General features: G+C 39.9%; 1 protein-coding gene across 1 annotated transcript in view; it reads right to left on the minus strand.

Annotated features, from left to right (window-relative positions):
• EYS (eyes shut homolog) overlaps positions 1 to 12,918 on the minus strand; it is a 1,637,266-nt gene that overhangs the window by 20,597 nt on the left and 1,603,751 nt on the right. The window contains 1 exon segment of the mRNA XM_032341352.1: positions 1,305 to 1,477. Coding sequence (XP_032197243.1) covers positions 1,305 to 1,477 — 173 coding nt within the window.

Below are 12,918 nucleotides of genomic sequence, written 5' to 3' on the forward strand. Positions count from 1 at the left end.
CAAAGATATAGGATAAAAAAATGTTTGCATTAGTGTATTTGATAAAGTGATCTGAGAGACCTTAAGTTTGTTCTTACCACACATATGAATATGATATAACAATAATCCCTGCAAATTACGTTAAGGTATATCTAACCCAGTTGGTGATTGGCTCCTCTACTCCTTCTCCACCAGCCTCTGTTCCTGTGTAGGAGAAGTAGAGGCTAAAGCTCTATCTTCCAGGTGGTGGCTGAGGTGGGAGAGAGTAAATAGATCATCTAGTCTCAGGAACCCAGGAGATAGCAGGTAAAACTCCATGACCCCCTATTTTCTGGCTAAATCTCTTGAGATTCCTTAACCATGAGTTTCTTGGACTCCCTGACACACTGACCTGAACTCCCAGCCAGCCCCAAGACCCAGAATCATCCTTACCGATACTTAAACTGGAAAGGACAGCAGCCAGCAGGTGGCAGCAAACTGAAGTAGGAGCAGGACCCGCTCGGACTGTGCCACTGGATGCTTGACTGGCTGGGCAGGTTCACTCAGGCCAGTCCATTAGCCTTAGCGTAACACAACTGTGTCTGTTACACAACTGAATTTTTAGGACTCTGAGCATGGTGTTACAGAGGTCTTCTTTTACACGAAATTTACCGTGGTATTTAGAACTACACTAAATACGACAAAATGAAATATGAAGCATTGATTTTTGGAAGATGCCGAACTTGAGACATTCAACAGCATACGCTTTCCTGATTTTATCCATAGACTCATTTGACAATGTCCCCATTTAGACCTTGTGTTTGTGATCACTGTTCATCTTAGAGGTTCTCTTGCCCGAGCGTTCCTAGAGCTTTAGCAGTGGCTTGTGGCGTGATTGAGAAACGGTGTGAAGATGGCAGTGTTTCATTAACACTCTATCAATCTTGCCTATAAGGGCAGGGATAGGGGAAGGTGGTCAGGGAAGTTATAGGAGGGGATTAAAGCATAAATGTAGCATGAATTCTCGCTTGCCGTTTGGGGATGAAAGGCAGTAGAGAACCACATTCCTTCTCCTGCCGGTGTTAGCTGAGTGGTGGTCTATGAACATGAGTTTATTCTATAAGGCTACAAGGAGCACAGCAGAGAAATGACTTTGGTCCATCCTGCTTATGATGGCTGGAACACTGGCCTCTTCCACCCACTGCCTCTCACCCTGCAGTGTGCTTGTAATGTGGAGGAAATCCAGATCTTATGCAATTGAGGATTATTATATATTTTTCATTTTACTTTTCCAGAAGGAAAGTGACTTAATTTGTGAACAATCAAGAGTTGAAATTCTGCCTTACCTTGTTCACAGTAGATTCCAGTGGTTCCCAGAGGACAGTAACAGGTGTATCCATGGGGCAGTGAAACACAAGTTGCCCCTTTGCTACAGTTGTGTGGAGGGTCATGTTCAGGGTCACAGGTGGAAAGGGTCTCTGTGCAGAATTCTCCTTTCCACCCAGAGGGACAATCACAGCTGTAGGTTGAGAAAGAAGGTCACATGGCTTGAACACTCGAACAGAGATGGGTATAAACTTGCTGATGTTAAGTTGGCAGTTTTGACCAAGGTTCCAAGATAGAAAAGATTCTGTACATCAAAGCAAACTGTGATTCAAACAACTAAGAGCCAAACGTTCAAAGGAAAGAGCCAATAACTGATTACAGAATTACTGGACTCCACATAAAAAAAAAAATTAAAAAGGTTCAGGGCATGGAAATTGAAGGAGACTTTAGAGAATCATTTCTTTGGGCAAAACAGCATGGTAAGACCCTCTCCCTGCCTGACATCAAACACCAAGGGAGAGGCTGTTAACAAAGTCTCTGCCTCCTAAACTGGAGCCTACAGAAAGAAATTCAGCTTGAAATATGTTCCCTCACCTTGGTGAACACATAGGTCCAGCTCCTGGGGCTGGAACAGGAGCTGGAAAAGGCAAATTGCCCCTCCAGAGACTAGGCAAATGGCAGTGAATCCCAGGGATGGGTTGTGGCCCTCTGAGTTGGGATCAGCTTGCAGACAAACAAAAGGGATCTTGCCCAGAGGGTATCTTGGTAGTTGAAGAAACCTCAGCAGCGAGAGCCAGTTAGTAAGTGGCCAGGGCAGAATCTGAGAGATAAAGAGGACACCCTATTTTGAAAACAGACTGTGTCTGGATTTAGAGAGTGATATTGGGGGGAGCCTCACAGGAGAGCAATGGACCGACCCCCTAAATGTAGAGATGCCAGATAAAATGTAAGGAATTTAATTAAGTTTGAATGTCAGATAGACAATGAATAATTTTTCAGTATGTCCCATGCAATGTTTGAATTTCAGATAAGCGACATTTGAGATATACTAAAAATTATCTGTTGTCTGTCTGGAATTCAAATTTATCTGGGTGTCCTGTATTTCCCCCCCCCCCCCGCCCCCTAAAACATCTGGAAACCTTACATACCAGGGGCACATGAGAGAAAAGGGTTAATTTTCATCCCTGCCAGGCCTAGGGAAACACTAAACCATTAGACAATGGTGCAAGTCAAGGAAGTCCATTCCAGGATGTGGTGTGTGGCACCAAGTCAGAAACCACCAGACTGGGAAAAGACAGCAGTAGCAGATCACACACACCTCTTTTGGAGACCTTTTGTTCATGTGGTCAGCCCTGGCTGACTTTAAGCCAACAGTCATGGACAGTGAAGTGAACCCTTCGAAGGACTGAATGGAGAGTGTATTTGCAAATTCAAGTGTCTTAGCTAAGCTGGAGCAGAAAATTCAATGGATCTCCCATGTTTCAGTCCAGGTCCAAGAAAAGGATGACTCCTAAGCAGGTTTAAAATAACAGCGAGAAACTAAAAGTAAATTTATTTTATGAATAGATCCATGAATCTGGGGTCAAACTGACTTGCCCTCAGCTCATTACTATGGCTTTTACTTAATGGCAAGCTGTAAACACAGATGACATTAACAGCACGGCTGGAATTGTGGAAAAATCACTTACAGTATAATTCCCAAAGTGAGCAAGTCAGGATAAGATAGGTAGAAAACAGAAGTATCTTCCGTTTTCTTTTGTCTTTAGGCTGGAAGAATCCTCACAGTCTCTGACGATTGACGGCAGCTCACGCCGTCTACACTAGTGGATCACCCAGGACATGACAATCTATGTCAGTATCAACATGTGGCCCTTTATACGCCACGTGGAGGGGAAAGTAAGGACGATGAACACTCCTTCGACAAACATATTTAACAACCTTTATGATTTTATAGAAACAACAGGTAAGACCTTCATAAAACTGGGATTAAACCCAAAGGAGAGAATCAAAATCACTTGTCACTTCCGATCACAGGAAGGCTGACATTTTTTGAGCACTTGGCAAGTATCTTTCCACTACTTCCTCTAAGCAAATTTTAACATTAAAAGCGCTGGTAAATTAGATATTTATATGTTAAAGAATGAAACTAGACTCCTATTTTAAGCACTTAAAAAAATTAACTCAAACCGGATTAAAGAATTAAATGTAAGTCCTGAAACTGTAAAACTCCTAGAAGAAAACAGGGTTTTCAGTTTTCCTTTTCTTAAAACATTATATAAATGTAGTGATATTACTGCCTTTCCTTCAGGATTATGTTTTTGGGATTCACCCATGCTGACGCACGTAGCTGCTGCATCCATTGTCAATACTGCATAACCGGATGAACAGAAGTTCCTATCTTTTGTGTAGCTGAAATTTCAATGTTTTCTTTTATGGTTTGCATTTTTTAATGACTTATTTAAGAAGGCTTTCCCTACTTCGAGGTCAGAAAATTATTATTTTATGTTGTCTCCTCGAACTACTATTATTTTTATCTTTTACATTTAAGTCTTAATACATCGGAAATTATTTTTTGTGTTTGAGGTGGGGTCAGAGATCCAATTACAGTTTTCCACATGGATGACCAATAGTTTTAGTTTCCTTCACTGACGAGTTCATCCTTTTCCACTCATGAGCTCTGTCCATGTGTGCCCTGTCCTGCGCCTCTCCATTCTGTTCCTTCAGTCCATCTGCTATTTTTTTTTAAATTTTTTAAAAATTTACTTGACAGACAGAGATCACAAGTAGCCAGAGAGGCAGAGAGAGAGAGGAGGAAGCAGGCTCCCTGCTGAGCAGAGATCCCAATGCAGAGCTCCATCCCAGGACCTTGAGATCACTACCTGAGCTGAAGGCAGAGGCTTTAACCCACTGAACCACCCAGGCGCCCCCCTTCAGTCCATCTGCCTAACCTTGCACCAATATCACACTGTCTTAATTTCTCCTGCTTTTCTAATAGGTCTTGATAATTAGAATGGCAAGCTCTGCTCTCTTGCTTTTCTGTTTGGGACCGTCTTGGTTATTCTTAGCTCTTTGCTCTTGTACATCTTTCTCTTCAAACTAATCCCAGATGACATGGTACTGTATGTAACAAACCCTCAACTCTACCAGAAAACTAGAACTGATAAATGAATTCAGTAAAGTTGCAGGATACAAAATAAATGTACAGAAATCTGTTGCACTCTTATATACTAACAATGAAGTAGCAGAAAGATAGTTCAAGACAGGCAAATTTTCCTTGTCTAAAACAAGGCTCACTTTTCTTTTGTTCTTGCATTGACCATGTGGCTTGTAGGAGTCCCAGGCCTGTGAGGGGTTTGCTATTAGATTCCCTACCTCAGGCATCCTTAGCCTTTAAAGCAGGTCCACTATAAACTGTGCAGCCCTCAAAAGTAAGTTCAGACATGCTTCACCTTTTAGCAGGAACTCAAGGCAAAAGCCAACTTTGATGCTTACTTTCTAGAGTCTGGCTTTCATTTCATTTGGAATCTATAGATGTATTGTTTTCACTTCAGGTAACAGTGTTCTGAATGTATAATACTTCATATTTTATTCGGATTTCAATATTTTCATTTGGAAGGGTCATTCAAGATGTGTAATACCCCATAGTTCCACAAACAGAACTCCTTATTCCATATTCATTAACTTCTCCACAACCTCACATTGAGTGGTTGAATGTTATTTCATGAATTCATAAAATATACTTTATTTTTATAGTCACTTGTGAGATATTATGTTTTTAATTTTTTACTGCCTACAAATAACAGTGATAAACTCTTATAGTTAAATCTTTGTGCACATCTTGATCATTTCCTTTGTATAAATTTAACTATCATCATGACTTCTAGACTTTGAACACATATTTCAACCTGCTCCCATAATGATTGTACCAATTTACATTCCCACCATCAATGAATGAGAATGCTCCTGAAATAATAGATGTGTATATACTAAAAAATATGAAATATTTTATAGACTTCTTTTTTATTGACCCAATTATTTTCTTTCTTTCTTTTCTTTTCTTTTTTTTTTTTAAAGATCTTATTTATTTATTTGACAGAGAAAGAGACAGCGAGAGAGGGAATACAAGTAGGGGGAGTGAGAGAGGGAGAAGCAGGCTTCCCGCTGAGCAGGGAGCCTGATGAGGGGCTTGATCCCAGGATCCTGGGATCATGACCTGAGTCAAAGGCAGATGCTTAAAAACCAAGTGACCCAGGCACCCCAATAATTATTTCTTAAGATAAAATGACTTCGTGTCTGCCTATACATATTTACCAAGAACATATTCATTTCAAACTCCTATATTTTCCTATATTATTTGGCAGTCTAATCACATTTATGCTTCACCAAAATTCATTTTATCAACTTAAAAATTTTTTCAGTATCTACTGTGTGCACAGCACAGCACTGTCATAGGTCATAAAGGATAGGCAGAAGATGTATAAGGAGTGAGCTCTGGCCTTGGCAGAGGTGAGGTATGCTGGAATAAAGCACCAGGGGCTCCATATGCCGAGGAACCCACTGAGTGGCACAGAGAAGTGCTGTCAGATCCAAAAGCCAGCGGGGGGAATAACTCCAGGAAAAAAATTAACATTACCGCCACATGTTCATCATTGCGCTGTGACGCTGGTGCTTGGGGGTATTCAAAACAACAGTTCTCAGCTCTTTGGAACTCAGAGACCTAGGCACAACCACAGAGTAGTAAAAAAAGCAAACGACAGTTTCTGAGGATATTGCCATTTCATTAAATAGAGTGGTTAGCTCAGTCCTGATTGAAAAAAAAAAATTATCTGATTATTGTATCTGAGTTGACATTTGTGCAAAAAAATATTTGAAAAGTTGCATACGGTTCTCCAGAATGGAGAGAAACAAAATACAGATTTAATCTGCTACAAAATTACATATTGATTTGAGTTACTGTTTGAAGAGCACAAAGGTCATGAAATATGAAAGGACATTTTCTACAAAAATAGACTGTCATCTGGCTCACAGTCCTCTCTTCTGGCCTTCCCAGGGATGGCCCCTTTGCTGGGTGGCCTGTGCAGGGATTCCTCACGTCGGGGTGCACTGCTGTCCTCCCACGGGGAACTAGGTCAGCACAGGCATTCTACTGTGTGCAACCTTCTAAATGTTCCTATAGACCTTCAGATTTGGGAAAAAACTGCTTTGGTTGGATGGTTTTGACACATGTTTCAAGTGGCATTTTGTACAATGGAATTTAGAATTCAGGAATGTAAAGTGTGTGTGGAGTCTTCCTGGGCTAGCACAAGATGCCTTTCGGACATAGGGAAGACACGATAAGCACTATATGCCTTTTTGGTTGTTTTCCTGTAAATGTTATTTTTTAAAAAAAGTAAATCTGCTTTTTTTCCTCCTGTTCGAATGGACAGAGTTCCTATTTAATAAATTCTAAAATAAAAAAACTCAAACCAAAAATAGACTATCCTACCAATTTCATAAAAGAAATAAAGGTATAAGAATTTTTATATAAAAAATTACTTTTTTATGATAATTGCGCCATCTAGTGGGTCACTTTTTTATCAACTTGGAAAAAAGAAAATCTCGTTGCTTTATAGACAGACATGACAATGGTAAAATATTTGTTTTTACATATTTATAATATAAATATTTAAAAATATTTATTTTTACATCAGATATAGCTTAAATCACACTAAGCATAATATAATGCAAATGTTATAAACTTATTTGAAAAATAAATCTTAAAATAAATGCTCTTACGGTTCTCAGAAGTTTTAGGTCTAAAACAATTAAGTCTATGTTAGAAGATTTAAAAAATTATATTTAAATCCAATATACCACTTTCTTACATTATTTATATGTATATATATATATACACACACATATATATTTTAAAGATTTTATTTACTTATTTGAGAGAGAGAGAGAGAGAGAGAGCGAGAGCACAAGTAGGCAGAGCAGCAGACAGAGGGAGAGGGAGAAGCAGGCTCCCTGCTGAGCAGACAGCCTAATGTGGGGCTCAATCCCAGGACCCTGAGATCATGACCTGAGTGAAGGCAGACACTTAACTGACTGAACCACCCAGGCGCCCCTCTTACATTATATTTTAAGATATATTTTTTTTAAGATTTTATTTATTTATTTAACAGAGAGAGGCACAGTGAGAGAGGGAACACAAGCAGGGGGATTAGGAGAGGGAGAAGCAGGGTCTCTGCTGAGCAGGGAGCCTGATGTGGGGGCTCCATCCCAGGCTCCGTCCTGGAATAATGACCTAAGCCAAAGGCAGGTACTTAATGACTGAACCACCCAGGCACCTGTCAAGAGATATTTTCATCATAATGATTTTATGCAAGATCAAATTTTTCTTTTTGTTCCTTCCCTGGCTTCTTTATACTCTGTGAAATGTAAATAATAAAATGTCTCAAATCTTTATTCTTTATTTTCCACTTTGGATGACAGTATTTTTCTAAGCCTTGAAGTTAATTCTTTGACATTTCTTCCTTCCACATATTTACTACTTACCTTGAGGAAAAATAGGTTTTGGAGAGGTGTGTGTGTGAGGTGGTGTGTTCATAGAGTGGAAAAAGCAGAAAAAATAAACCCAAAGAGAGGTATATATTCATTCATTTAAATAATATTTGGTACTATTTTATTTATTTTATTTTCTGCAAGCTAAGTGTCTGCCACTGACCTTAGCACTGAACATTCCATAAGGCATAAGGGCCCCATCCTTGGCCTCATAGACTTGCACTTTCTGAGAGGATTAGATTAATTAGTAGATAATTTAATTTTTTTTATTTATTTGACAGAAAGAGAGCAAGAAAGCACAAGCGGGGGAGCTACAGCAGCAGAGGGAGAAGCAGACTCCCTGCCAAGCGAGGAGCCTGGTTCAGGACTCGATCCCAAGATCCTGGGATCATGACCTGAGCCAAAGCATGGCTGAATGCATCACCCAGGCACTCCATAAGCAGACAATTTAAATACAATGTAACAAGTGCTAGGATGAATACTGTGGGAGCCCTTGGGAAGGACATCTAAGCAATATTAGTGAATTCAGGGAAGGCTTCTGAAGTGAAATTTGCCTACATGAATGAGTGCCTTGAGAGGGAAGGGCAATAGAGATTAGGCTGGAAAAGAAGCTTTGAGTTCAAGGGCTTTGGCTAACAGGCTGAGATCGGTTCAGCTTTTTTTTTTTTTTTTTTTTTAAAGATTTATTTATTTATTTGACTGACAGAGATCATAAGTAGGCAGAGAGGCAGGCAGAGAGGGAGGTGGAAGCAGGCTCCCCGCTAAGCAGAGAGCCCCATGCGGGACTCGATCCCAGGACCCTGGGATCATGACCTGAGCCAAAGGCAGAGGCTTAACCCACTGAGCCACCCAGGCGCCCAATAGTTCAGCTTTAAAAAAAAATTTTTTCTTTTTTTTTAAATTTTTAAGTAATCTCTGTATCTAATGTGGGGCTTGAACTCACAACTCCAAGATCAAGAGCCACATGCTCTGCTGATGGAGCCAGCCAGGTGCCCCAAGGTAGTTCAGCTTCTATGTGACAGACATGGGGAATGACATGACTGATGAGGCATATTTAAAAATATTAATTTGGTATGTATAGGATGACCCCATGGTGTAACAATAAACTCTCTAATGATGTAAGTTTAACCTTAGGGGGCTCTTACTATTTTTTTTTTTTTTAAGATTTTATTTATTCACTTAGAGCACAAGGGGAGGGGGAGACAGAGAATCTCCCTCCTGAGTGTGGAGCCTGACATAGGGCTGGGTTTCTTAACCCTGAGATAATGAACTGCGTGGAAATCAAGAGTCAGACACCTGACCGCTGGAGCCACCGAGGCGCCCCAGATCTTACTGTATTTTTACCATTAGATGAGTTGGGGCACATTCAGAATGGTATGGCCATAGATTGTTTTTGTCATTAGAATAGGGGTTGGCAAACTTTGGAAGTATACGGTTTGCTTTGTGGTTCCAACAACTCTGCTAACCATTGAAAGAAGCCACAGACAATCCACAAGTGCACGGACGTGGCTGTATCCCAATAAAACTTTATCTATGAAATCAGGTGATGGATCTGATTTGGCCCATAGGCCACGGTTTGCTGACCCCTGCGCTAGATCATTAACTGAATGGGGGCAGAGATCAGGTCTGTTTGACTCTCTTTTGTAGTCCCAGGGGCTAAACCAGTTCCTGGCATAGAGTAATTTTTCACTGAACGTCTGGGGAATAAATGAACAAGTAAATGAATGAGTCATGGCTGGAGAATGAGCCAATGGATGGATGCAGAGGCTGGACAGGGAAATGGTTTTGAGGATGGAGAGGTAGAAGCAGATGTGACAAACATCTGGTAAATGTTGGTTGGAAAAATGAAAGACTATAGTAATGGCAAACATTTACCGAGGCTCACCATGCATGGGCCAGGCATTCTGCTTAGCACTTTAGATGTATTAATTCATTTAATCCTCCTTATGATCCTATTAGGAGGACACTATTATCATCCTCATTTTGCAGAGAAGGAACCTGAAGAACAGAGAAGTTAAGCAAATTGCGTGGCGATTTGTGGCTGAGGGAGTCCCCACATTTAACTGCTGTTCTGTATCTCTTGATCTATGGAAATCTTTGGGTTTCAAAATTAAATGACTGAAAGAAAATGGTACCATTATTGGGAATAGGGACATCTGGAGAATACAGTTTAATGGAAACCTATAAAAATCTTCTTTGAGCTACACTGAGTTGGAGGTGATAGCTAGTGATAAAAGGGCTTTTTTCCTTTAAGTATCTAGTGACATGGCTCTTCACCTTGATGAGAAGCAAGGACCTAAGACCGATTTGTGGTTAAGTAGAACAGCAGACAAATGGCTGAAGCATCTATTGTATAAGTTAAGAATAGTCAAATGATCCTGAGGAATCATTGATGTTATACATAGAACTGTTCTCTCAAGTCCGTTCTGAAAATATTAGCTATCCTCCATTTTTAATATATAAAGAACAGTTTGTGCGTTCTTCTGCCTCTAAACATGGAGAGATGATAACACAGAAAAAGTGTTAGCACTTTAGAGATATGAGTAACAGCTGCTCACGATGGCAATCGAGAGTTGAGTCTTCGAGATTTTACTAATATAGTTAATTATTTTACATCGGTGTATTTAGAATGAAACTGATTTAAATTTCTAAATTCCAGATAAACTGGGTGTTATTGACAATTTTATAGCTCAGAAATATCTATGGATTAATTTTTTCTTGTTACAATAGATATTCAACATGAAGAATTTAATTTTCTTGTAATTAGGCAAGTCTAAGACTTCTGAAGTTTAGGATGAACATTGATAATATAAAAGTTAACTGAAAATGAGATGATGGAAGATTTAATATTCTGTGTTTGAATATCACTTAAACATCATTCACTTGCTTACTAAATATTTACCAAAACAGAAATATGGTGCACCACTCCCTGTTGTTATCAGGGTGAACTCGAAGCAGAAAACATGGTTTTGCTTCCGAAGGCCTTCATGATAATTTATTTACAACAAATTAATCGTGTGAAATATATAGGATATATTTATTTTTTATTTTTTAAAAATTAAATTTATTTATTTTCAGCATAACAGTATTCATTATTTTTTCACCACACCCAGTGCTCCATGCAATCTGTGCCCTCTCTATATATGATATATTTAAATATACAATTCAAAGTTTATTAGGGCCTCACTTTAGCGCCAGGCACCATGTGAAGTACTTTGTAGCTAGTAACTCATTTAATACCCGTATTAACCCTCTGAGGTAAATCCAGTTACTAGTTTTCTGTGTGTAGTTAAAACACAGAGACATAGAGAAGTGTAACCCCTGCCTAACCTCCTTTTTCAGTTTACCGCATAGATTCTTATTGCTTTGCATAAGAGAGATTCTTTTATATATGTTGAGGGCAATGAGGGAAAATTATTTCAATCGTCATTGTCAGATGTGAGTAGAAAGAAAAAGCTCTTGGAGCGGGGCACCTGGCTGGCTCAGTTGGTAGAGCATGTGACTCTTGATCTCAGGGTTGTGAGTTCGAGCCTCAATTTGGGTGTAGAGATTACTTAAAAATAAAATCTTTAAAAAGAAAAAGGAAAAGAAAAAGTTCTTGGAGGAAATTTACCTTGAGCGGGATCTACAAGAAAGTTATGGTTAACAGATTTGTGGGTTTTCTGTGCAGACGCAACATCACATACAGTACTTAAAACGAAATAATAAACTCACAGGAATATTGGAAGTAATGCATGTTATTTAGCAACATATAGTCACATAGCTTAAAGGGTTCCACATCTGCATATACAACTTATTTCTCAGCTATTTGAGGGAAAAGAGAAATATACATGAATCTCTTGTTGTACTGAATGGCTTCATTCTTGTTGGTTTGCTTTCCTTAATGATTTATTTCCATTTTAGTAGTAAGCTGGGACGATAAGGTAAGTGTGATACTGATTCCAGCCTTTGAAAACTATGCCGACAAGCATGTAACAAGGGAACCTCCCTGTGCGGTGGAACGTGATGCCGAGGCTGAGCGTATCCTCACTTTAGCGCCAGGCACCATGTGAAGTACTTTGTAGCTAGTAACTCATTTAATACCCGTATTAACCCTCTGAGGTAAATCCAGTTACTAGTTTTCTGTGTGTAGTTAAAACACAGAGACATAGAGAAGTGTAACCCCTGCCTAACCTCCTTTTTCAGTTTACCGCATAGATTCTTATTGCTTTGCATAAGAGAGATTCTTTTATATATGTTGAGGGCAATGAGGGAAAATTATTTCAATCGTCATTGTCAGATGTGAGTAGAAAGAAAAAGCTCTTGGAGCGGGGCACCTGGCTGGCTCAGTTGGTAGAGCATGTGACTCTTGATCTCAGGGTTGTGAGGGCTGCCAGGATCGCTGCCCCTGCTGAGTTTCCCCTTGGCCCTCCCTTCCTTGCTGGTGATAGCACTCAGCAAACTCTTTGGTGACATCTCACGGAGTGTAGAAGGAGGAGAAGAAACTACTCTTTACCTACTAATAAAAGTGGTCTGTGCGCCCCAGTCCTCATGCTTCTGTCCTCCAAGGGGAGGGGCCGAAACAATCTTTTACGTCAACAGCTGGACTCCGTTTCTCTTAGTGACGGAATTGTCTTCAGGAAACTATTGACACGAGCTTCTTGGAGTAAATGGTGGGCCCTAGCAGAGGTAATGTGAGCTTGAGCCTGGACTACAAAAAGAAAATAGCTAAATTGCTCTGCAAAGAGCCAGAAGGGAAATTTGGTTCATTCTAACCCAGAATCAGTTGGAGCAAAATGAAGCAAAGACGAGAAGACAAAGATTAAGTGGCGTGGATCGACCATGTATGTTTTCCTGCAGGGGTGGGATGACCAAAACACAAGCTGAAAGTTGTTTAGGTGGCCAGGAAATAAACGGTTCCCTTCTACAGCTGCACACATCCCTGCCTGCTGCGCCAATATAAACCGCTGGATCTGTCTTAAAGTGTGAACGGTTTTGTTAATTTAATAGAAATCAAATAAGTTGTCACTTTCAGGCACACACTGTATGGAGTAGAGTCTGTATGGGTGGATGGGAGATTTGGAACCAGACAAGGTTTTGAGAGTATACCTA

Source organism: Mustela erminea, chromosome 4, assembly GCF_009829155.1.
Source record: "Mustela erminea isolate mMusErm1 chromosome 4, mMusErm1.Pri, whole genome shotgun sequence".
In the NCBI taxonomy this organism is placed as follows: domain Eukaryota; kingdom Metazoa; phylum Chordata; class Mammalia; order Carnivora; family Mustelidae; genus Mustela; species Mustela erminea.